Source organism: Palaemon carinicauda, chromosome 31 (assembly GCF_036898095.1).
Source record: "Palaemon carinicauda isolate YSFRI2023 chromosome 31, ASM3689809v2, whole genome shotgun sequence".
Taxonomy (NCBI): domain Eukaryota; kingdom Metazoa; phylum Arthropoda; class Malacostraca; order Decapoda; family Palaemonidae; genus Palaemon; species Palaemon carinicauda.
This window is the reverse complement of record NC_090755.1, coordinates 64,926,851-64,953,277: the sequence shown is the minus strand read 5'-3', so window position 1 is coordinate 64,953,277 and position 26,427 is coordinate 64,926,851. Positions and strand designations below refer to the sequence as shown.

The 26,427-nt window shown below is 41.6% G+C and overlaps 2 protein-coding genes across 2 annotated transcripts in view; both read left to right on the top strand.

The window, feature by feature from the left end:
- The window catches only part of LOC137625068 (tudor and KH domain-containing protein homolog), an 81,109-nt gene extending 67,855 nt beyond the window's left edge, over window positions 1–13,254 (top strand). The window contains exon 11 of the mRNA XM_068355997.1: window positions 12,005–13,254. Coding sequence (XP_068212098.1) covers window positions 12,005–12,070 — 66 coding nt within the window. The 3' untranslated portion in view covers window positions 12,071–13,254. The remainder of the gene's footprint in view (window positions 1–12,004) is intronic.
- Window positions 1–26,427, top strand: part of LOC137624778 (serine/threonine-protein phosphatase 2B catalytic subunit 3-like) — a 568,901-nt gene that overhangs the window by 334,639 nt on the left and 207,835 nt on the right. The gene's annotated exons all lie outside the window — the stretch shown is intronic.

Below are 26,427 nucleotides of genomic sequence, written 5' to 3'. Positions count from 1 at the left end.
GACCAAGAGGCTCCTCTTGTATTGTTCTCCGATTCCAGACCCAGCAGCAGTTCGCGTGGATGCCTTTCTGCTGGATTGGTCCCATCTCGACCTGTATGCATTCCCGCCGTTCAAGATTGTCAACAGGGTACTTCAGAAGTTCGCCTCTCACAAAGGGACACGGCTGACGTTGGTTGCTCCCTTCTGGCCCGCGAGAGAATGGTTCACCGAGGTACTGCAATAGCTGGTCGACGTTCCCAGGACTCTTCCTCTAAGAGTGGACCTTCTGCGTCAACCTCACGTAAAGAAGGTACACCCAACCTCCACGCTCTTCGTCTGACTACCTTCAGACTATCGAAAGACTCTCAAGAGCTAGAGGCTTTTCGAAGGAGGCAGCCAGAGCGATTGCCAGAGCAAGGACGACATCCACTCTCAGAGTCTATCAGTCTAAATGGGAAGTCTTCCGAAGCTGGTGCAAGGCCAATGCAGTTTCCTCAACCAGTACCACTGTAACCCAGATTGCTGACTTCCTGTTACATCTAAGGAACGTAAGATCCCTATCAGCTCCTACGATCAAGGGTTACAGAAGTATGTTGGCAGCGGTTTTCCGCCACAGAGGCTTGGATCTTTCCTCCAACAAAGATCTACAGGACCTCCTTAGGTCTTTTGAGACCTCAAAGGAACGTCGGTTGTCCACTCCAGGCTGGAATCTAGACGTGGTCCTAAGGTTCCTAATGTCATCAGGATTTGAACCGCTCCAATCAGCCTCTTTTAAGGACCTCACATTAAAAACTCTTTTCCTCGTGTGCTTAGCAACAGGTAAAAGAGTAAGTGAGATCCACGCCTTCAGCAGGAACATAGGTTTCACATCTGAAACGGCTACATGTTCCTTGCAGCTCGGTTTTTTGGCTAAAAACGAGCTTCCTTCCCGTCCTTGGCCTAAGTCGTTCGAGATCCCAAGCCTGTCCAACATGGTGGGGAACGAACTGGAGAGAGTACTTTGCCCAGTTAGAGCTCTTAAGTACTATCTAAGAAGGTCAAAACCATTACGAGGACAATCAGAAGCCTTATGGTGTGCTATCAAGAAGCCTTCTCTACCAATGTCTAAGAACGCAGTTTCTTACTACATCAGGCTTCTGATTAGAGAAGCAAATTCTCATCTGAAGGAAGAAGACCTTGCTTTGCTGAAGGTAAGGACACATGAAGTGAGAGCTGTGGCTACTTCAGTGGCCTTCAAACAGAACCGTTCTCTGCAGAGTGTTATGGATGCAACCTATTGGAGAAGCAAGTCAGTGTTCGCATCATTCTATCTCAAAGATGTCCAGTCTCTTTACGAGTACTGCTACACCCTGGGACCATTCGTAGCAACGAATGCAGTAGTAGGCGAGGGCTCAGCCACTACATTCCCATAATCCCATAACTTTTTAACCTTTCTCTTGAATACTTTTTATGGGTTGTACGGTCGGCTAAGAAGCCTTCCACATCCTTGTTGATTTGGCGGGTGGTCAATTCTTTCTTGAGAAGCGCCGAGGTTAAAGGTTGTGATGAGGTCCTTTAGTATGGGTTGCAGCCCTGTATACTTTAGCACCTTTGAGTTGATTCAGCCTCCCAAGAGGAACGCTGCGCTCAGTAAGGAAGACGATCTTATTAAAGGCAGAGTAACGGTTCAAGTCGACTTCCTTACCAGGTACTTATTATTTCATTGTTATTGTGGATAACTGATTATATGAAATACGGGATACTTAGCTATCCTTTAGTCTTGTACACTGGTTTTTCACCCACCCCCCTGGGTGTGAATCAGCTACATGATTATCGGGTAAGTTTAATATTGAAAAATGTTATTTTTATTAATAAAATAAATTTTTGAATATACTTACCCGATAATCATGATTTAATCGACCCTCCCTTCCTCCCCATAGAGAACCAGTGGACCGAGGAATAATTGAGGAGGTGTCAACAAGAAGTACTTGAGTACCTGGCCACAGGTGGCGCTGGTAAATACACCCCCTTCTAGTATTGTGATAGCTGGCGTATCCCTCCATAGAATTCTGTCGGGCAACGGAGTTGACAGCTACATGATTATCGGGTAAGTATATTCAAAAATTTATTTTATTAATAAAAATAACATTTTTAATAAAAGGGATTTGTTTTTTTCCTCACTATACAAACGAGTCCTTCAACTTAATTTCCTGCCATCACCTCCCCCGAAGTTCATGTTTGACTGTAGTGTTAAATTCCCAATAAGAAAATGTTTATAGAGTTGAGCATATTTCATTTTATCATGTTATGATACTTTTAAAAATATGTCTTTAAACAAAAGATGAATGTTTTTGTTAAGAATTAAAAAGTTATGAAATTATAGAAAAAATTAATATAAATTCTAAATTTATATTTTCAAAATGGAATAACATACATTATCTAAACTTTTGATAAAATAAGAACATGTAAATTCCTACAACTTCTACTTTTATTTCAAAGAAAGAGAGAATATTGGAATCTTTACATATTGCTGATCACATATTTCAACAATTTTATCACACATTTTGTTACCAAATATTACTTAATCACATACTGTACTGAACTGTATTATGTTTTGGAGCTTCTTTTCATAATTTTCATTAGTAATATGTTTATAGTAAGGGTAATATTGTACATGCCATGAGTGCCTAATACTTATCATGTGTTGGTAATAAAGGAGTTGTGTGTATTTTTTTATTACTCTTTTACACTATCATTATCATCATAAAGGACAGTACAGTATCATGTTATTGCTATAGTGATATACAATTTAAAGTTCTTATAATTTTTATACTCAGCAGTATAGTACATTAAAATGCTTCTTGTATGTATATGAGAAAGAGAGAGGTGAGAATATTAATATTACCAGTACAGTACAAGATATTAATGTACAGGAACCCCTCACCACATTCTATTTTTTTTTTTAATGAATTAGAAATAATTGTGGAAAAAAGAAAAAGGTAAATCTAAATTGTCTCACAAAATTATGAGATTTTTATTCCTCTTTCCATTGATGCCTTACTCTCTAACATTGAATAGTAAATAACCGAGTAATGGTAGCTTCCAAAGATTTGCTATAAATTTTTCTGTTTTTTTTTTTCTTAGAAAAATCAAAATAACATTATTATGATAACCTTACTTAGTACTTTTATTGTTCACTCCTACATGGAGGCTCCCTAGAAGAGATAATTTAACCCTAAGTGTACTAATACACTTTGTGTGAGGGTGTGATGAGTTGCCAAACTTGCCAACTCCCTTTCGTTGTTGCCAAAGTTTCAGTTTTAGTTTTGTACTCTTCATGTTCCCCTCTCTTCTTTTTTAGTCTTTGTTGCTCTCTCCTTACTTCTTGTTTTTTATTTGACTTTACATAACTTTGGCATTGCAATAAAGTTCCCGAGGATGTTATACAAACAACATACTCACAAACAAGTAGTAAACAAATGCACGTGCATCATACCCCTCAGACGTCTTTGGAGTGACTGGATCCAATGTTGGTCTTCTTATGGTTCCTATCATCTTCCAATACTTTCCATTTCTGCCACCCATATGAGATTTCAAAACATAATTGTAAAAATTCTCTGTACATATGCAAAAATAAACATACAAAGACAATTCTGTCAAACTCAGTCATGTAGACGATGCAATTAGTATGTCATCATTTAAAAACCGCTTTATCTTCATTATTTGTAGAAATAATTGGCTGAAACTTTAGGAGAGCACGTACAACATTTTTAAATATTAAACTTAGCCGGTGAATATATAATAGCTGACGTCTCGGACGGCTCGACAGAAACCCAAAAACTCGCGAGCGATCGCCGTGAAGGTTGCGGGTGTGCCCACCAGCGCCGACTATCGGCCAGATACCGCATATACTTGTAAACAGCTCCAGTTCTCCTCTGTCGGTCTTATCGACAAGTTGATTCCGCTCGCTGTTGACCTTGAGTTTTCGTCATTTTTGGTGAAGTACTTTATTTTGGTTGTTTTGAGCTTTCGCTGTGACTGGTGTTTTTCTCTTCAATTAAAACTCTTGAACCCTTTTTTGGCTAGTGTTTATTGTTGATGACTTTGGATTTGTTTTGGATTTTTCCCTGATTGTTCAATATGGCTGACCCTTCTCCTATCCCTGGACCTAAATTTCGCAAATGTAATGCTAGGGATTGTAACAAACGTCTTCCCAAGGCCTCTCTCGACCCACATACCGTTTGTTCTAATTGCCGGGGTAAAACCTGAGAGTTATGGGGTCCTTTGACTGGCCAGACAGTACTACATAGGACCCTTCTCTCTGGTTACGGTTCTTTTCTTTTGCCTACACAGACACCGAATAGTCTGGCCTATTCTTTACAGATTTTCCTCTGTCCTCATACACCTGACAACACTGAGATTACCAAACTATTCTTCTTCTCTCAAGGGGTTAACTACTGCACTCTATTTTCAGTGGCTACTTTCCTCTTGGTAAGGGTAGAAGAGACTCTTCAGCTATGGTAAGCAGCTCTTCTAGGAGAAGGACACTCCAAAATCAAACCATTGTTCTCTAATCTTGGGTAGTGCCATAGCCTCTGTACCATGGTCTTCCACTGTCTTGGGTTAGAGTTCTCTTGCTTGAGGGTACACTCGGGCACACTGTTGTATCTAGTTTCTCTTCCTCTTGTTTTGTTATAGTTTTAAAAGTTTATATAGGAACATTCATTTTAATGTTGTTACTATTCTTAAAATATTTTATTTTTCCTTATTTCCTTTCCTCACTGGGCTATTTTCCCTGTTGGAGCCCTTGGGCTTATAGCATCCTGCTTTTCCAACTAGGGTTGTAGCTTAGCAAGTAATAATAATAATGATAATAATAATTAGGAGATCGGTGTGATGAGTGCGTGGTCTTGTTGGAATTCGACTGGCTTGAATTTGATAAATATTCTCGTAAGCTGGAGAGAGATAGGGTGAGGAGAAGCTCCTCTAGGTCATTGGAATTTTCCTCCTCCCATGCCCCTGAACCTAATCCTTCCCCTGTAGTAGTTGTTCCTGAACCCTCTACTAGCACTCATGAACCGTCCATGCGGGATATGTTTCTTGCGATTCAAGCTTTAGGCGAGAAAGTTGAATCCTTAGCTTCGGACCGTAACCAACTCATGTCAGATGTGAAGTTATTAAAGTGTCAGAGTGGCAAATCAGAAAATCGTTGTGACAAAGTGATAAGTGCGCAAAGTGTTTTTAGTGTTGCGACCGAGGGTTCGTCTGTTTGTGCTTGTCGCTCCCCTAGTCCGAGACCTCTTTCAGGCTTCCCTGCACCAGGGAGAAGTAATGTCGTAGGACTTAAGGGGACGAGAGGCTTTAACCAACGTACAGACGTTCCCTCTTTGGTATCGGGCGTTTCTCGTCAAGATCGCCCTTACCATAAGACGAGCGAGGCTGTGTTCTCCTCGTCATCCGAAGGCTTTTCGCAAAAGAAACCTTGGAGCAAGGTTTCTAGACCCTTAAAGCGAAAGTCAGTCCCTTCAGGACAGGTCCAGCGTCCTGGCTGTAGCCATTGGGACAGCTCTGACCCTTTGCAGTCGTCGGAAGACTGTTCGCCTATTAAACGTAAGCGTAACACGGGCTCCGAGAGTCTCGGTAAAGGCAATGTTTTGCCGACACAGACGTTACCGTCGTCTCGGCCCGTCCCGACTCCCGTTGATCCTAAATGGGTTGTCCTGCAGGATATGCAGACTAAGCTTGCCTCCCTTATGGAGGAGTATAACGTTGAACAGGTTCACGATGATCCTTCGCTTTTGCATCGCCGTTACGCTGATCGAGACTCTGGCTGTCAGCCGCCCAAACGAGCTTTTACTCGTCCTTTTGACGTTAGCACTTTGAAACGTGATGTCGGTAGTTTGTCACGTCAGTCACGTGACATGGATCCTCCCTCGCTGCAGTCCCGTGTTGACTTTCAGCCGCTGCCGCAGTCTCGTGTTGACGTTCAGCCGCTGCCGCAGTCTCGTGTTGACGTTCAGGACGTTCGCCAACCAGCTCAGTTGCCTCGACTTGACGTTGAGCGTCAAGCACCGCAGTCGAAGGTTATTTTGACTGCTCAGTCTAGGCAGTCAATGCAGTTCCGACGTGACGTCGAGCGTCCATCAACTCCTGTTGTTGTTGTTGGTCAGTCACAAGGTTTTCAGTCCTTTCAGCAGCGGCATGACGTCGCTTCCTCGACTGCTACTGCTGCTCCTTTGCTTGTGGACATTGCCTGTCAAGCATTGCCGCCGCGGCAGGTCTCTCCTTTTCATGAGACTCGACAATTGTCGGACGAGGTTCCTTCAGATGAGGAAGTTGCTGATCCTCCGCCTACTGATATTCCTTTGGGCAGTTTGTCAGACGGAGAAGAGCCTAAAGCTGCTCAGCCCTCTATGGACTTTAAGAAAATCATGTTGATTTTTAAGGATCTTTTTCCAGACCATTTTGTACCTTCTGCTCCTCGTTCGCCTCCGTCAGAGTTTGCGCTAGGCCTAGCTGCTTCGAAGCCTTCGTTTACTAAGCTAGTGCTCTCTCGCTCTTCTAAGAGGGCTTTACGTTTGCTAGGCGACTGGTTGATCACCAGGAGGAGTTTGGGGAAGACAGCCTTTGCTTTCCCTCCTTTTAAACTGGCTTCTAGAGCGAGCGTCTGGTATGACACGGGAGAAGTTCTCGGCTTGGGAGTTCCTGCCTCTGCCCAGGGAGACTTCTCAAGCCTAGTAGACTCTCCCCGTCGCCTGGCCATGAGACGCTCTAAAGTTTATTGGTCCTCCTCGGACCTTGACCATCTCCTTAAAGGGGTTTACAGGGCCTTCAAAGTTTTTAACTTCTTAGATTGGTCGCTAGGAGCCTTAAGCAGGAAGATCTCGTCGGCCGACCAGGATGTTTCCGTGCTTATTATGTCCTGCATGGACAAAGCCATCCGTGATGGCTCCAATGAGCTCGCCGCTACCTTTACGGCTGGAGTCCTGAAGAAGAGGGAGACTCTTTGCTCGTTCCTTTCGGCAGGAGTAACTCCCTGTCAAAGGTCGGAGCTCCTCTTTGCCCCGTTGTCATCTGCCTTGTTTCCTCAGCAGTTGATCAAGGATATTGCGGCTTCGCTGGTGCAGAAGGATACCCACGACCTGATGGCTACGTCTGCTCGTAAGGGTGCTCCTTCATCGTCTTATGTCGTAAGACCCAAGATCGATACCCCAGCGACGAGGTTTATCCCGCCCTTTCGTGGCAGAGCCCCCAGTAGGGGAGGCGCTCGTGCCGACAGTAAAAGAGGCAAGAGGAGAGGATCCAAGTCCTCCCGTGGCAGAGTCTGATTGCCCACGTCCTCAGACAGCGGTAGGGGCCAGACTGAACAACTTCTGGCAGGCCTGGGAGAAGAGGGGTGCAGACCGAGAGTCTGTGTTGTTGCTCAAGGAGGGGTACAAAATACCTTTTGTACGCAGACCTCCTCTAGTAACAGTTCCTTTAGACCTCTCTCCCAGGTATCGAGAGGAGTCAAGGAGACAAGCTCTACATCAGCAGGTTTCTCAGTTGCTAGAGAAGGGAGCGGTGGTGAAAGTCTCGGACCTTCAATCACCGGGATTTTACAACCGTCTCTTCCTAGTCCCAAAGCATACAGGAGGTTGGAGGCCAGTGCTGGATGTCAGTGCGCTCAACGTTTTTGTTGTAAAAACAAAATTTACGATGGAGACCACGAAGTCCGTCCTAGCAGCGGTCAGAGAGGGAGACTGGATGGTCTCTCTCGACCTGCAGGATGCGTACTTCCACATTCCTATACACCCGGATTCTCAACCGTATCTGAGGTTTGTTTACAGGAATGTGGTGTACCAGTTCCGAGCACTGTGCTTCGGCCTCAGCCCTGCTCCTCTCGTGTTTACGAGGCTCATGAGGAATGTGGCAAAATTCCTTCATTTATCGGGAATTCGAGCCTCCCTGTACCTGGACGACTGGCTTCTCAGAGCGTCGTCCCGTCATAGGTGTCTGCAGGACCTTCAATGGACGTTGGCTCTTGCAAAGGAGTTGGGACTGTTGGTGAACTTAGAAAAGTCTCAACTGAATCCCTCCCAGACGATTCTCTATTTGGGGATGGAGATTCGCAGTCTAGTTTTTCGGGCTTTTCCGTCTGCCACCAGGATAGAGCAAGCCCTGCTCAAAGTCCTCCTCATGCTAAAAAAAGACCGTTGCTCAGTGAGAAGTTGGATGAGCCTCCTAGGGACTCTGTCATCCCTGGAACAATTTATCTCACTAGGGAGACTTCACCTTCGCCCTCTCCAGTTCCATCTAGACTCCCATTAGAACAAGGGCAAGACTTTGGAAGCTGTGTCAATCCCGATCTCTGAGCCAGTAAAAACGTGCCTGAACTGGTGGGACAGCAACATAAGTCTGCGAGAGGGTCTGTCCCTGGCGGTCAAGAACCCAAACCACGTGTTGTTCTCAGACGCGTCGGATTTGGGTTGGGGAGCGACTCTGGAAGGTCTGGAATGTTCGGGTCTTTGGACGTCGGATCAGAGGAGCCTGCACATCAACTGCAAGGAGCTGTTGGCTGTTCACTTGGCCTTGACGAGTTTCGAGAGTCTTCTACGAAACAAAGTGGTAGAAGTCAATTCGGACAACACAGCCTTGGCGTACATCTCCAAGCAAGGAGGCACTCACTCCCACACACTGTTCGTCATCGCAAGGGACCTCCTCATCTGGTCAAAGGATCGAGGCATCTCACTGTTGACAAGATTCATCCAGGGGGACTTGAACGTCTTGGCGGACTGTCTCAGTCGGAGAGGTCAGGTGATCCCCACAGAATGGACCCTCCACAAGGACGTGTGCAAGAGTCTTTGGATGACTTGGGGCCAACCCACCATAGACCTCTTTGCCACCTCGTTGACCAAAAGGCTCCCGACCTATTGCTCTCCAGTCCCAGATCCAGAGGTGGCCCACATAGATGCTTTTCTGCTGGACTGGTCTCACCTGGACGCGTACGCATTCCCGCCGTTCAAGATCATCAACAAGGTACTGCAGAAGTTCGCCTCTCACGAAGGGACAAGGTTGACGTTGGTTGCTCCCCTCTGGCCCGCGAGAGAGTGGTTCACAGAGGTACTTCAATGGCTGGTAGATGTTCCAAGGAGTCTGCCTTTAAGGATGGATCTCTTACGGCAGCCCCTCGTAAGGAGTCTTCATCAAAGCCTCCCCGCGCTTCGTCTGACTGCCTTCAGACTATCGAAAGACTCTCAAGAGCTCCAGGATTTTCGAAGGAGGCAGCCAGAGCGATTGCGAGAGCTAGGAGAGCATCTACCATCAAGGTCTACCAGTCGAAGTGGGAGGTCTTTAGAGACTGGTGCAAGTCATCATCCATTTCCTCTTCCAGTACCTCTGTAGCCCAAATTGCAGACTTTCTCCTGCATCTGAGAAATGTTCGCTCCCTCTCTGCTCCCACTATTAAGGGCTACAGGAGCATTTTGGCTTCTGTGTTCAGACATAGAGGCTTAGATCTGTCCAATAATAAAGATCTCCAAGATCTTAAGTCCTTCGAGACCTCTAAGGAGCGTCGTTTGGCAACTCCTGGGTGGAACTTAGACGTGGTCCTAAGGTTCCTAATGTCCGACAGGTTTGAGCCATTGCATTCAGCCTCCCTGAAGGATCTCACCCTCAAGACGCTTTTTTTGGTGTGCTTGGCTTCGGCTAAAAGGGTCAGTGAGATCCATGCCTTTAGTAAAAACATCGGCTTCTCCACAGATAAAGCCACATGTTCGCTTCAGCTTGGTTTCTTGGCCAAAAATGAACTGCCTTCTCGTCCTTGGCCTAAATCTTTTGATATACCTTGCCTATCAGAGATCGTAGGCAACGAGGTTGAAAGAGTACTGTGCCCAGTTAGAGCTCTTAAGTTTTATTTAGCTCGTACCAGATCTTTACGAGATGGATCTGAGGCCTTATGGTGCTCCGTTAAGAAGCCCTCATTGCCTATGTCTAAAAATGCTTTATCGTATTTTATTAGATTTTTAATCCGAGAGGCTCATTCTCACTTAAGTGAGAAAGATCGTTGTTTACTTAAGGTCAAGACGCACGAAGTAAGAGCTATAGCAACTTCCGTGGCTTTTAAGCAAAACAGATCTCTGCGAAGTATTATGGACGCGACCTTTTGGAGGAGCAAGTCGGTGTTCGCTTCATTTTACTTAAAAGACGTCCAGACTCTTTATGAGGACTGCTACACCCTGGGTCCATTCGTTGCAGCGAGTGCAGTAGTGGGTGAGGGTTCTACCACTACATTCCCTTAATCCCAATATCCTTTTAATCTTCTCTTGAAATGTTTTTAATCTTGTCTTGGGTTGTACGGAAGGCTGAGAAGTCTTTCGCATCCTTTTTGATTTGGCGGGTGGTCAAATGTCGTTTCTTGAGAGCGCCCAGATTAAGGGTTTTGATGAGGCCCTGTTGTATGGGTGGTCGCCCTGGATATAACAGCTCCTGGGAGTCTTTCAGCATCCTGAGAGGATGGCTGGGCTTCGTGAGGAAAGCGGACTAATAAGGCAGAGTAATCGTCAGAGTCAGCTTCCTTACCAGGTACCTATATTTAATTGGGTTTTGTTATGATATAATTGTCAAAAACTCTTAAGCATATACACCTTTATTGTATTAATACTGGTCTCTACCCACCACCATGGGTGTGAATCAGCTATTATATATTCACCGGCTAAGTTTAATATTTAAAAATGATATTTTGATTATAAAATAAATTTTTGAATATACTTACCCGGTGAATATATAAATTAAAGGCCCTCCCTTCCTCCCCGATAGAGACCCAGCGGAATGAGAAGAACTGGAGCTGTTTACAAGTATATGCGGTATCTGGCCGATAGTCGGCGCTGGTGGGCACACCCGCAACCTTCACGGCGATCGCTCGCGAGTTTTTGGGTTTCTGTCGAGCCGTCCGAGACGTCAGCTATTATATATTCACCGGGTAAGTATATTCAAAAATTTATTTTATAATCAAAATATCATGTTTGTGCATACTTTACGTAGAAACAATAACATGATTTTTTTATTTTTTCAAGTTATGTTATCCACCATATTGGAAGGTCCCCTTAAAAGTGTTTTTTAAGAGTTTATAGAAGATTTCTCAGAGTGATAGGAGGGTTTATAAAAGCTTTTCAAGTTCATGGAGAAAAGTGAAAAATATAGAAAATATTGAAAAAAATATTCCATAGATTTCTATATCTACTTCGTCATTTTTCAGCTGTTGCCTCGGGGTTGGGAACAAAATACCTGTGATACCTGAGGGATTACTATACTATACTGTACTATTTTATTATTACAGTTCAGAACATTCATTGCTGTAGTGTATTTTACTTTTAAATTACAATTACTTTTCTTGAAGAAATATTTATAAGTGAAAAAAAAAAACATCCCTAGAGTTTATACTGTATAGCATACCCGCAGCATCCTGCAACTGAAGGATTGCTCGGAGTGTAATGACAGCAGTTAAGGAGGTTTTATGGCATCTGCAATTGTTGAGTCCCTTTTAACAAATGCCAGTAGTGAAATCTAAAGCCCAAATCTTCAATTGCATTGACCAATCCATTAAAAAATATACAGTACTAGAAATCTGTACCATGAATGTACTGTACTGTATTTTTCATTACCCACAGGGATCACATACACTTGCAAAGTGATAGTGTAGTGGCGTGTTTCCTTCTTGTTATTCTCTTTCCTAACTTTTATGTTAAGGTTATTGAGTAGTGAGTCTTCTCCCACAAATATTGGCCACAGTTTATTCTTGGTGATTTACTAAGATGTCTTTGTGAATATTTGAATAGGCTTGATAGTTCCAGCTATACTGTAGATTCTACCATAATTTAGACAAATCTTTTGTAAAGTTCATATGAATATCATTGATGTAGTTGAGTCAGTGTGGTGTAAAAGTTGTTTTTCTACCTAAGAATATGCCTTATCAGTTTCAAGTTGGGGTACAATATAGCATAGAGTATATTGTTATGAAAATTTTGTTTATCTAAATAAAGTTTGTTATAATTTTTTGTCCTTCCAGGATGTTGATGTAGCAGAAGAGTTGGTGAGAAGAAGATTAGCGGAATATCACTCAAATGCATCTTAACCAGGGATAGACAGGAGCTCTTGTGCTCTGTGACAAGATGTACATTAATTTCAGCTTTAATCCTGCCAATGTTGTCTTTTCTGATTTGTGATTGGCTAGTTCTTGTTAGGGGATATTTTTGCTAAATATCTTTTTGCCCAAAGCATTTTCACTTTGTTAGATATAAAATCAGAGTAGCTGGTACTAACACTGCCCCCCCAAGAGAGAGTAATTCTAGCACGAGGTTTCACTCCGTCCAACTTCAAACGTGACTGTCCAATAACTGTTATTTGCATATATTTTTATATGTTCTATGTCAAAAAGTCATTTTCTTTTTTGAATATCACTTATTTTATTTTTATGCACATCTTATGATACTGTTGTAACAAGATAAAAGTAAAGGAGATTATTAGTTTGTAAATCTAGTAGGATTCAAAGTGTTTTTGTTTTCTATCAAGCAAATGAAAAGTTACTTTAATGGGAATCTTGCATAGTAATCTTCATTTATTAAAACAAGTCAGCCGTTACTCTGTTTTTATAAGGGGGAGAACTTTTGACAAAGTTAACTTCATATGAATGTATACAGTATAAATATGATTCATTCTTACTATTTGTATAGTATCTAAAGTAATATTTTCTTTATGAATTAAATCGTTGTAAAATATGTATATATTTTGATAAAGCTTGTATTAAAATGTTTAATATTTTTCATATTTCAAGTTGATCAGTGTTATGATATACTGTACTTCAGTGTTTTGTACCAGCCTGACTGTGTAGTTACTGGACTATTTTTCTTTGGTTGGTTGTGTCTAAGTCATTGCAGATAATTAGAAGGCTTCCTTCAGTTTTATCCATTTAAGGTAAGGTTTTGCAAATTTATGAATCATGTACTGAGAAATGTAGTTTTTGTCCTTCAATCTAATTTCTTCATCTTTATTTTTGAGTCCTCCAGTACCTGTTATTTTGTTTTTGCCTTTATTCATTTATGATAGCAACACATTATTTTTATGAATCTCCACCGATGTTCATATTGCTTCGATCTCAAAGATTGGTTTATATCGAAGGTTATCTCAAAACTAAAAAAATACCCTCTTTCCTTTCAGTAGGATTAGCTCATTGGTACAGTATTAAAACAATCTACTGGATAATGGAAATGACCACGGCATTGATACGCCAAACTCCCCCCCCTCTCTCTCTCTCTCTCTCTCTCTCTCTCTCTCTCTCTCTCGTACAGTCAGGATTTTTTTTTTTACTCCTCTAGATAGTGTTATTGGGGTTATTGATGATCTTAAGGGATGTCTTCTCTTGGATTTATGAGTAATTAATATATACTGTATATAGTCTTGGGGAGTTGCCTTTGGGCAATCAGTATCCTTTTTTTTTTTTTTTTTTTTTTTTTGCCGGGAACATTGTTGTGATTTAGATGATAATGGTGATGAATGCAAATCTTTACTTCTTAGAGAAAAGTATGTTTACATGGTTGTTGAGCAGATTAAAAGTTCCAACCATTAAAGAAACTTAACTTTTGTGTATGGGGAAATCCAAAGAAAAGACTAGTTCGTCACTGTGTGGATGATCATGATAATACCACTTCAGCCTTTAATAAGCTTCATAAGATCTTGTAAGTTTTGGCTATTTTTTGTTCTCCAAAAAAGACTCGCGAGTCTTTTGGCAAAACCAGATTTTTCTAGCCTTGCTCTTCATGTATTGCATAGTGGTTCTAGTGCACCAGTCAGTAAGGATTCTAATGACGCATAGTGCATCGCAGAGATCACCTCTCTTAGTGCCTTGCACTCATTTACTTTAGGTCCTACTGTAAAACCCTTAAATTTCCGCAATCCAGTCCATTCTTTATAGAGTAATGTATTCCGAGATAAAAGACCGAGCTGGTAGCGTGGATCATAATACCCCTCCAATCGCTGAAGTAAGCACTCATTGAGCAACCACTTGTTTCACGTATTAATAGCATTAGAGATTTTGTGTGAATGCTGTATTAAAGTTTCAGTTAGTAGGTGAATAGCTCTATCGTGTTCCGAATGATCATAACTTTCGAGTTGGCAGTCTTGACCCTTTCATCCCTTCACTTGCTTAAGTAGGTGCTCATGATCAGTCTTTTAGATTTATTAGCGTGAAATATCATATAATTCCTGTCGAAGAGAAAATAATTTTAATTCTTTCAATTCTTCAAAGATGAAGAGTTGAATCATGTTTTAAATGGCTGTGAGCCCAATTTATTGTTATGTTGGCTCGGCCACTAGCACATCTTGAGTTTTCACTAACAGTATTAAAATAGGTTCTAGTAATTCTACTGCCGAAATGAATCCCTTGCTGAGCATGTGCTGCAAAGTTGCCTTTGAAGCAATAAGATGGAAAACCTATTTCGACTTTTTAAAGAAGGCATACTAATGCAAATAATACGGAAAAATACATCAAATCTTGATGAGGTGTTTAATCGTTATAGAAACTGATTTCTAGAGGGTATCCAACCAAGTTACTGGAAGTAAATTCTGGTATTATTTTTCTTGTATGTTGTCTTGATATTCAGCCAAGAATGCTTAGTCTCCATAATATGCTGGCTGTTAATTGCTAAGATTGTGAAGCAAAAAAATTATACATTACAAGGATGGACTTTTACATTGGGCTGTAGCTCAGGTCCTCTGGCTACTCAAGTTGCCAGGCGGGACTGGGCTCCAGTGCACAGGGACGGCACTGTTACCCCATGTCATGTCCCCCCCCCCCTTCCATAGCCTCCCAAGGTGGTGGATTGGGTTTCCCAGCTATCCCAGTAGCCAGGTTGGACAGGAGTACAGTATATGGCCTGTGCACATTTTTCCCCCCTCCCTGGTTCATGGATAACCTTAGTCATTCTCCATTTCAGCCTTGACATCAGACTCCTCCTCCTCTCTCAACCAGCGATACTTTAGTAGAGCGAGTTGCAAGGATGGCACCATTCGAGACTACCATTGCACTTTCATGTGCAATGGAAGACCAAGAGTGGTGGGAGGAGGGATCTTCTTCCGTACCTGGAGTCGTCACTACTCTTCATCCAGCAGAGAGAGTAAGAGTACTCCTACCATTCTGTCGTCCTCAGTGCCAGGGATTCTTTTCTCTCTGTTGTCGGGCTTCCTGGGCCCTTTTCAGTCCCCTATTATGTTATCAGTTGTCCCTTGTGACAGAACCGTCGTATTCTTTTGGGGAGGGGGTTCGGAATGAATTGCTAGAGCAATCTGCCATACCCTCTTCCCTGGTTGGGTACAAGGGTACTCATGATTCGTCTCCCCCCAAGACACTGAACCTTGGACAAGTACTGACAGAGGCGGACAATCCTGAGTGTTTCTAGTGAACATCCACCTGCTGTACCCTCTTCCCTTGTTGGGTATGAGGGTACTCAGGGTTCATCAGTAAAATTATAGTTGCAGTTGGGACAATATTTTCTAATAGAAAAGTTTTTCCTCAAGTAAATAATGTATTTTCAACAAATTTAACCTTTACTTCCATCGTAAATAAACTGTTCTCTCGTTACTCTCCCTCTTCCCATTGGACACAGGTGGAGAAAAACAGGAAAAAAAAGTTAATGTTTACGACCGAAACTGAAATAGAGGTAAAATTCATTTTAAACATTATTTACTATATGAATAACTTTTCTATAGAAAATGTTGTCCCCTCCTAAGTTATATAAATTTTGGGATATATTCAAAAGGGCAACAAAACCTAACACACCCCTCCTAACATAACCTAGTAGTTCCCAGGTCACAGACCTAGACGGGGAGCTTGCAGACCACCCTACCCAGGTCACATGAATGAACAGTAGTGAATCGTAGAATGTCAAGAAACAAATGAAAAATATCTGAGGAGTATAGGAAGACAATATTTTCTGTAATTTTCCATGGATTTATTATGCATCCTAGAGAATGATGTATGGAGCAGAAAAAGTTAGTCTTACCATTATTTATTGATACCCAGTGAATTTTCCCCACTTAAAACCCCAAGTTCCCACTTGCTGGCCTCCATTGCCAGAATCCAGTATATAGTAGGGTATATTTCACTAACTATGCGACAGAAATATAGGTCATTTTTTTATAGGAATTTTTTTTTTTATTAGGAAATGCTGTCACACCCAGAGCTATAATAATACCAATTCATCTGTCCCTAAAACACTGGACCTTGGACTAGTACCAACAAAGGTGGATTCTGCTGTCACTTATTGATGGGTGCATTCGTATGTGCTTGCTAGAATCACCAACATTGAGTTACCTTGCCACTCTTGCCTTTGGTACAACACCACAAACACCCTTTGGCATTTTGAATTTATGATGGGCGTTTCATCAAAGGTAATAGTCCCCTCCCACCCGACAGAAATTAAGTCTCCTGGCACTCAAAGGGCCAGTGTTTGCTAGGTACGTAAATTAAACTAGGTCCAGATAATTAGCTATATTAGTAATTTATTATAATTTGATAAAATTTAGAATTTTAAATGGAATTTCTTGTTGGTATGGAATGCATTTCAGATTCATACTGCAGGTTGGTACATCTAATGCAGTCCAATCGAAGTTCATGTTATTTTTTGTAACAAATTCATTTTTTTTTTTACTGACTTGTACAGAGTACAATTTTTGCTATTCAAGACTGAAAGAGAAAAGCAGGTTCAGTGTACTGACACTAGTAATTGTCATTAATGGCTAGATTGCTTTATACTGTTCTAGATGCCTAAACTATTGAAAGGAGACAGGAAATTTTTATTTTTTCGTCAAATATTGATATAAACCAAGTTTAGAGTGAAGCAACATAAACATCTGGTGAGTATAGAAATAAATTTTCTTAAATTTCCATTTCATTTATGTAGGATTAGGTATAGATTTTGTGACTAGTTATTAGAGTAGCAGTGTGATAAGATTTTATTTTTAATTCAAAAGTCTGGAACTCTGAAATATCTTGATTCCAATACATTGAGATCTTATTCATATTCCTAATACTGTGGCTGGTTTTGTTTACCAGAATTCACTTATCAAATTTTGTTTCTTCTAATTCCCATGAAGCATTTTTTTAAAATTAGAATATAAAACTTCCATATTATAGTAAAATTCACTGTAATTCTAGCGAATAGTTACTATGTATATACAGTACATGTACAATATAATTTTTTTACCATAGTTACCAAATGATTTACAATACACAGGATTTTGTGCAGTGATATTATTACTGCCAGATTGTATTTCATACTTTATCCAATACAATATGAACTTTGAAGTCAAGTTTACTAGCTGTAAATGATGCCCCAGTGCCCATTTGATTTAATACAATTTTTAAAGTAAAGTTGTTTGTTTGGTGAAGAAAATTCTATTTTAGATCATTATCATGTAAACAACTTTATGAAAATTCTTAATAGGTTTCTCATGTAATATAGATAAAATCTTCATTTTGCATTATAATAATCTGATTCAGTTTTTGAGATGTGGTATAAGGGATCCCCATTCATGTAGGTTTTAAATGATTCTGGATTCAATGTACTTTGTAAATTTAAAATAACTAAGATTCTTTTTCTCATTTATTACTGGGTTTTCTTTCAACCTATGATACACAAATCCTAGGTTAAGTGGTTAAATAAGCGATTAGCAAAATACAGTATAAGAAATGCAAAAAATTCTCGAGTAAGTTCTGTAGATCTTATATTATTGCTATTCATCTTGTCATATACTAAATATTGTAATTTTCTGTAGTTTTGCACCACTTTAAATTTTACTAAATTTTAACTTTTGAACTACTGTATGTGTTAGATATACTATTAATTTTTTTGGAGATTGATAATAAAGATACAGTAGATTCAAGTGATGAAATTTGTGGGAAAGGAAGCTCCTTGTTGTGCCAAGAAAGGTTTCTACAAAAATTAACGGAAGTAGCAGCACTCCCAATATCATATACCATCATTTTCTAGCCTTTCATTAGATTTTGTGACCAAACTTTCAACTAGGAATGACATTGCATTTTAAGGGTGATTAGGGACTGTAATCCCACATAACAAACTAGAAACACTATCTCTAATACCTGTAGTTTTTTCCAATTAATACTAATCTGCTCTTATAAGACAAAAAGTCTGTTTTCTGCTGAAATGCTTTCATCTATTTTCAGAAAAGGGACATGAAAAAATAGAGGCAAACTGTTAGCCTTAAAACAATTTTTGGCTCTTCAGGAAGACAAAAGGGACTATCATCTTCAGTGTTCCCCAAAGCCTATTTTGACAGATAGAGTTGTAGTTCACAACGCATTTAGCTGAAGCTAATGCCAACAGGAAAATGGTTTTAGCCATGAGATCTTTACAGAAAGATTTCTGATGGTTGAAAAATTGCGCCATTTAGATATTGTAAAGCAAATTCAAATTACAGAAAATTTACCTTACTACTGGGGGCTTTCCAATACTGAAGGATGTAAATACATACATACATATACCAAGGCACTTCCCCAATTTTGGGGGGTAGCCGACATCAACAAATGAAACAAAACAAAAATGGGACCTCTACACTCTACGTTCCTCCCAGCCTGACAAGGGACTCAACCGAGTTCAGCTGGTACTGCTAGGGTGCCACAGCCCACCCTCCCCCATTATCCACCACAGATGAAGCTTCATAATGCTGATTCCCCTACTGCTGCTACCTCCGCCGTCATCTAAGGCACCGGAAGAAGCAGTAGGGCCTACCGGAACTGCGTCACAATCGCTTGCCATTCATTCCTATTTCTAGCACGCTCTCTTGCCTCTCTCACATCTATCCTCCTATCATCCAGAGCTTTCTTCACTCCATCCATCCACCCAAACCTTGGCCTTCCTCTTGTACTTCTCCCATCAACTCTTGCATTCATCACCTTCTTTAGCAGACAGCCATTTTCCATTCTCTTAACATGGCTAAACCACCTCAACACATTCATATCCACTCTAGCTGCTAACTTATTTCTTACACCCGTTTTCACCCTCACCACTTCGTTCCTAACCCTATCTACTCGAGATACACCAGCCATACACCTTAGACACTTCATCTCAAACACATTCAATTTCTGTCTCTCCATCACTTTCATTCCCCACAAATCCGATCCATACATCACAGTTGGTACAATCACTTTCTCATATAGAACTCTCTTTACATTCATGCCCAACCCTCTATTTTTTACTACTCCCTTAACTGCCCCCAACACTTTGCAACCTTCATTCACTCCCTGACGTACATCTGCTTCCACTCCACCATTTGCTGCAACAACAGACCCCAAGTACTTGAACTGATCCACCTCCTCAAGTAACTCTCCATTCAACATGACATTCAACCTTGCACCACCTTCCCTTCTCGTACATCTCATAACCTGACTCTTACCCACATTAACTCTCAACTTCCTTCTCTCACACACCCTTCCAAATTCTGTCACTAGTCGGTCAAGTTTCTCTTCTGTGTCTGCAACCAGTACAGTATCATCCGCAAACAACAACTGATTGACCTCCCATTCATGGTCATTCTCGTCTACCAGTTTTAATCCTCGTCCAAGCACTCGAGCATTCACCTCTCTCACCACTCCATCAACATACAAGTTAAACAACCATGGCAACATCACACATCCCTGTCTCGGCCCCACTCTCACCAGAAACCAATCACTCACTTCATTTCCTATTCTAACACATGCTTTACTACCTTTGTAGAAACTTTTCACTGCTTGCAACAACCTTCCACCAACTCCATATAACCTCATCACATTCCACATTGCTTCCCTATCAACTCTATCATACGCTTTCTCCAGATCCATAAACGCAACATACACCTCCTTACCTTTTGCTAAATATTTCTCGCATATCTGCCTAACTGTAAAAATCTGATTCATACAACCCCTACCTCTTCTAAAATCACCCTGTACTTCTAAGATTGCATTCTCTGTTTTATGATTAAACAGATCTAATCTCAGATGCATGAAGACAGAATTAAGCATAAATCTATATCCCATAATGGCTGAAATTGAATGTTTCTTATAAAAAAGGAACCATAAAATTTAACTACTATCCAGGCTAGTCATAGTCAGCGATTAACTCCTAGTTTTGCACCAATCAAAAAAAAATAAATTGTATTGTCTTTTCATATATCTTATTGGTAGCCTGTCTTTTAGAACCTATAATAGTCCAGATTATATTTTGTGCTAGTAAATGGTATATTGTGTCTTATTAGATTGCCAGCTATGTCACATGTACTTAATATTCTGTGACTATTCTAAGTGGAAACATTACTTTTGTGCCAGAGTGGTATATTGTCTTATTAGATTTCCAGCTATGTTATGTATACTTAATATGTTGAGGCCGGTGAAAAATATTAAGCTACGTTGTTGAGCTATTTTATGATCAAGAATTTATTTGGATGTCTTGAATTGGCCTGGAGGAACTTTTTAAGTTATTCTTCTTAAAATGTTTACGTTTCTTGAGTGCTTTGTCTCAAACAAGATTGTAGTCAGATTTTTTTAATCCATTCTTAAATAACAGGAAGAAGGCAAGGCTGCTATTGTACATTAGTCTTACATATTCTTTGGTTTTTGGTGGTCTGATTCAGAAGTGTTATGTTCTACTTAAGCTTTTATATTTGGATTCTAGATTTAAATAGGTATCCTTTTATGAAGAATTTGTTAGACCCTGCCCATTCAGATTGACAGGTGTATAACACTTTGGGGGAGGGTAATTTACTGTTGCTTGGTTGTGCAGGATTTTGAAATCCTTCAAGTGTTCGAGAATTCAGACTGAAAACTGTTCACATTATTTTCATGATACGAGTTAGGTAATCTTACTGTTCCCTACACTCTTGGGTTAGAGATCTCTTGCTTGAGGGTACACTCTAGCACTCTATTCTATCTGGTTTCTTTTCCTCCCGTTGTTTTGAAGATTTTATCCTCTTGTTATTTTCAAGTTTTTATAGTTTATATATGAAACTCATTTTAATGTTGTTAGTGTTCTTAAACTTCTCTTAGTTTTTAGTTTTTCCAACTAGGGTTGTAGCTTAGCAAGTAATAATAGTAGAGGGCTTCGTAAACTCTTGTTTCTGAGAATATGGTGGTTAGTCTCCATGCAGTAAAGTATAGCGTGGATAGATGGCTTTGGCTGTGAATCGCCTTTGAAATTGTTTGAGCATATTGGCTTTTTAAGGCAACTTCCTAAATATTCCAACAACAGGGCCCACATCTGTCAACCATTCCCTCTGTGGCCAAAACCTAACTTGACGTCATCCTGAACTTGTTTAACATCTGCCGAATCATGGCAATCAGTGAGAATGTGTAAAGAAACATTTATCCAGTCTTGTAACATTGTATCTAACTTCAAGCTAAGGGATCTGGCACAGGTGAACAAAAACATCTATCTTTTTGTTCAGTGATGCTGCAAATATGCCTATGCTCGGGCAACCCCACTTTTAAATATTTAACTTAGCCGGTGAATATATAATAGCTGCTACTCAGCGGCTCGACAGAAAACACACTCAAAAACTCGCGAGCGATCGCTATGAAGGTTGCGGGTGTGACCACCAGCGCCAACTATCGGCCAGATACCACTCTTGCATGTAAACAAACCCTTCAATTCTTCTCTGTCGACCTTGACGACAAGACGTATCATTACTCGCTGTAGAACCTGGAGTTTTCTCAACATATTTGGTGAAGTACTTCCTTTTGGTTTGAGCTTTCGCAATGCAGGTGTTTTATCTTCAACTTAAATCTTGAACTCGTTTTTGGATAGATTTAATTTTTGATGACTTTGGATTGTTTTTTTGGACTTTCTTTGACTTTTAAATGGCCGACCCTTCCCTTAGTACGGAAGTGTGTTTTAGGCTTTTAGCAATTATCTTATCACGTTATAAATTAATTATAGATTTTCCTCTATATATTTTATATCTCAACCGCCTTTATTAGGCCTCTTCGATTAGCTTTCCATTTATAATAAACATCAAGATAAATTTTAATGATTTGTTTATATGCGACCTTTCCTGAGAGTAGACGGTCCTAACTTGGAAACCGAAGTTAAACAACGTTGAGCCCTTTAATCGTAAATAACTTTTACAGAGCTAATGATTTAAAACTTATTAAATGAATATTTTTTAGTAGATATTTTATGAAAGATTTTCTTTGAATAGTCTTCGTACTGTTTCAAAGATGAACTAACGTTTAGTTTAGTTATGCTACGCAGTTTGCGCTCTATCGTTACGATAGAGAGAGAGAGTATCACGGTTTCACTTTGCAGAAAGAGTAAATCGATTCTGACGTTTTGTTCATTCGTCTTTCAAAGCTTAAATGTTTTAAATTCTATTTTAAAGGAACTTTTTAATTGAAAAACCTTTCAGTTTTTTCCTTTGGTCAAATAACCTGTTTATTGACGAAACGTAAGTGGGCTCTTCTCTTCGGTGCGAAATCAAGAGAGAGAGAGAGATAGAGACGGAGAGAGAGAGAGGAGAGAGAACGTTCCGATCTTTATTCTCGTCCCAAGCGAGTAACGTTGTTCTCGAGTTACTCTCGTCCCTAGTCTCTGTACGGGGAGAAAGGATAAAACGTTTTTAGTTTTTATTCTCGTCCCAAGGCACTGTACGGTGAGAGATTGAAAACGTAGATTTGAATGAACTAGTGTTTAGTCTCTTTCCCAGCCACTGATCTTTTTATCTTAAAATATGTTTACTGTTTTTTGCTTGTATTAATGTGCTTACATTATACGACTGATTTCGCAATTATAACCTTTTGATGAGGGTAGAATTGCGTTCTTCAGGTAGAAATCAGTTTTATTCATACCTAATGTGAATTGTTAAAAAATTCGATTTCAGTGAAATAAGTGCAAAACAGAAAATCGTAGTGATAAAGTGATATTGCGCAAAGTGTTATCAGTGTTGCGACCGAGGGTTCGTCTGTTCGTGCCTGTCGTTCGCCTAGTCCGGGACCTCTTGCAAGCTCCCAAGCCCAGGGGAGAAGTAATGTCGTACGACTTATGGGTTCGAGAGGCCTTGATCAGCGAACAGACGTTCCCTCTATGGTATCAGGCGTATCTCACCAAGATCACCCCTACCATAAGGCGAGAGAGACGATTTTCTCCTCGTCATCCGAAGGCTTTTCGCATAAGAAACCGTTGAACAAGGTTTCGAGGCCCTTTAAGCGAAAGTCAGTCCTTTCAGGACAGGTCCAGCGTCCTGGTTTTAACTATTAGGACAGCTCTGACCCTATGCAGTCATCGGAAGACTGCTCGCCGCCTAAACAAAAGCGTAACACAGGCTCCGAGAGTCTTTTTGTAGGCAAGGTTTTGCAGTCACAGACGTTGCCCTCGTCTCTTACCGCAACCATTCCCGTTGATCCTAAAATGGGTTGTACGGCAAGACATGCAGAATAAGCTTGCCTCTCTTATGGAAGACTATTCTGCCGATAAGGTTCACGTTGATCCTAGCCGTTTATCTCATCGAGATCCTGGCCTTCAGCCGCCCAAACGAACCTTTGTGCGTCCTGTTGACGTTGGCGTAGCTAAGTCACGTCAGTCACGATATGTAGAGCCTCACTCGATGCGGTCACGTGTTGATGTTCAGCCGCATTTGGACGTTAGGCCGCTTCCTAATGCTCCTGTTGACGTTCAGGACGTTCGCCAACCAGCGGAGTTGACTTGTTTTGACGCTGAGTGTCAACTACCGCAGTCTAGAGTTGTTTTGACTGCTCAGACTAGGCAGTCAAAACAGTCTCGAGTGGACGCCGAGCGTCCTCCCGCACCTGTTGTTGTTGACAGTTCACAGACTGTTAAGCAGTTACATGACGTTGCGTCCTGGTCCGCTACTAATGCACCAGTGCGTGTGGACTCTGCTTGTAAAGCATTGCCACCACGGTAGGTCTCTCCCTTGCTTGAGACTCGGCTATTGTCGGACAAGGTTCCTTCAGATGAGGAAGTTGCTGTTCCCCCTCCTACTGATATTCCCTTGAGGACTCTGTCAGACGGAGAGGAGCCTAAAGCTACTTAGCCCTCTATGGACTTTAAATAAATCATGCTGATTTTTAAGGATCTTTGGCCGGATCTTTTTGTAACTGCTGCTCCTCGTTCGCCTAAACGTCAGAGTTTACACTAGGCCTAGCTACTTCGAAGCCGTTGTTTTATAAGCTAGTGCTCTCTCGCTCTTCTAAGAGAGCTTTACGTTTGCTAGGCGACTGGTTTATCACCAGGAGGAGTTTGGGGGGAGACAGCCTTTGCTTTCCCTACTTTTAAGCTGGCTTATAGAGCGAGAGTCTGATATGACACGAGAGAGGTTCTCGGCTTGGGAGTTCCTGCCTCTGCCCAGATAGACTTCTCAAACCTCTGTACCAACTGTGTGTCACACAATTGTACATAATTCCTTTTGTAAATAATATGCTTGTATCTTCGCTCTTCCCTCGCACTCAAACGAACATGAAAATTCATGTCTGCTGTTTTGCTCTGAACATTGTCTGTCTCTCGAACATGTTATGGCCTGTTGCCTTGAGGTTTTGTATATAAAGAAGAGTGTTCCTTAATATATAACTCAGTCGTTTCCAATCTGCCTTTGAGTTCACACCCCCTTACTCGGCGCAGTCACATTGGTGACCCCGGAGTGACTCGCTCCTCCCGCCTCCCCATCCCCCCTACACCTCTCACCGTTACTATGACGCCGTCAACGCATACCTTCTGCAGCAGTACTCGCCGTCACCAGCCGCCCGTATAGCAACGCCTTTTCAGCTCTCTCAACAACCGTTGGGGGACCAAAGGGCTTCGCTCACCCTCGGGAAAATAACCAGTATCACTCGCCTGCAACCTGCCGCAGACGGCTCTCCTCGTGAGGTGAACCTGCTTCGTGCCCTTATGGACAGCCACTTCATGACCTTCAAAACCTCCATCAACGCCTCCACTCGTGACGAAGAGGACACCTATTCAACTTCAACCGAAGCTGACTTGAATGCTGTAGGACATACACGCCTATGAATGCCGTAGGACATACACGCCTATGAACGCCGTAGGCCTATGAATGCCGTAGGACACGCCTATGAATGCCGTAGGACACACACGCCTATGAATGCCGTAGGACACACTCGCCTATGAATGCCGTAGGACATGCCTATGAATGCCGTAGGACACACACGCCTATGAATGCCGTAGGACACTCTCGCCTACCCTGTGACGAGCCGGAGCGGCAACAGCCACCCATCATCCACCACTCGCTCACACCCCAACCAACGACTTCTACAGCCACTCACTGTCGCTAATCGGCGCAGTTTTTACTACTACCTCTCCAGATTCAGGGCACCTATGTAACATGTTCAGTATGTCATTTTTAGAGGGGGAGCCATGTACCAACCGTGTGTCACACAATTGTACATAATTCCTTTTGTAAATAATATGCTTGTATCTTCGCTCTTCCCTCGCACTCAAACGAACATGAAAATTCATGTCTGCTGTTTTGCTCTGAACATTGTCTGTCTCTCGAACATGTTATGGCCTGTTGCCTTGAGGTTTTGTATATAAAGAAGAGTGTTCCTTAATATATAACTCAGTCGTTTCCACTCTGCCTTTGAGTTCACAACCTTCTCCCTCCTTCGTCACACCTCATAGACTCTCCCTGGCGCCTGGCCATGAGACGCTCCAAGATTTTACAGGTCGACTTCAGAGCTATTTTTGAGCGTTTGAAGTTTTGCTGTACAATTATGTCATGCATAAACAAGGCTTTCAGGGATAGCTCCAATGATCTGACAGCCACGTTCTCTGCAGGAACAAGTCCCTCAGGGATGGCTCCAATGATCTGGCAGCCATGTTCACTGCAGGAGTACGTAAGAGGCAAGTGCGCTCAATGTGTTCATTGTCAAGACAAACTTCACGATGAAGTCTACCAGGCTGTCTTGACAGCATTTATGGAAGGCGACTGGATGGTCTCTCTCGACCTTCAGGAGGCATACTTCCACATTCCTATACACCCGGATTCCCAACCGTTTCTGAGGTTTGTTTACAGGAATGTGGGGTACCAGTTTCGAGCCCTGTGCTTTGGCCTCAGTCCTGCACCTCTCGTGTTTACGAGGCTCATGAGGAATGTGGCAAAATCCCTCCATCTATCGGGGATCCGAGCCTCCCTGTACTTGGACGACTGGCTTCTCAGAGCATCGTCCAGTCTTCGCTGTCTGCAGGATCTACATTGGACGTTGAGTCTGGCCAGGGAGTTGGGACTTTTGGTCAACCTAAAAGTCCCAACTGATCCCATCCCAGATTATTCTATATTTGGGGATGGAGATTCGCAGTCCAGTTTTTTTCGGGCTTTTCCGTCTGCCACCGAATAGAACAAGCCCTGCTCGAAGTCCAACTAATGCTGAAAAGAAAACGTTTGTTCAGTCAGGAGTTGGAACAGTCTCGTAGGGACTCTCTC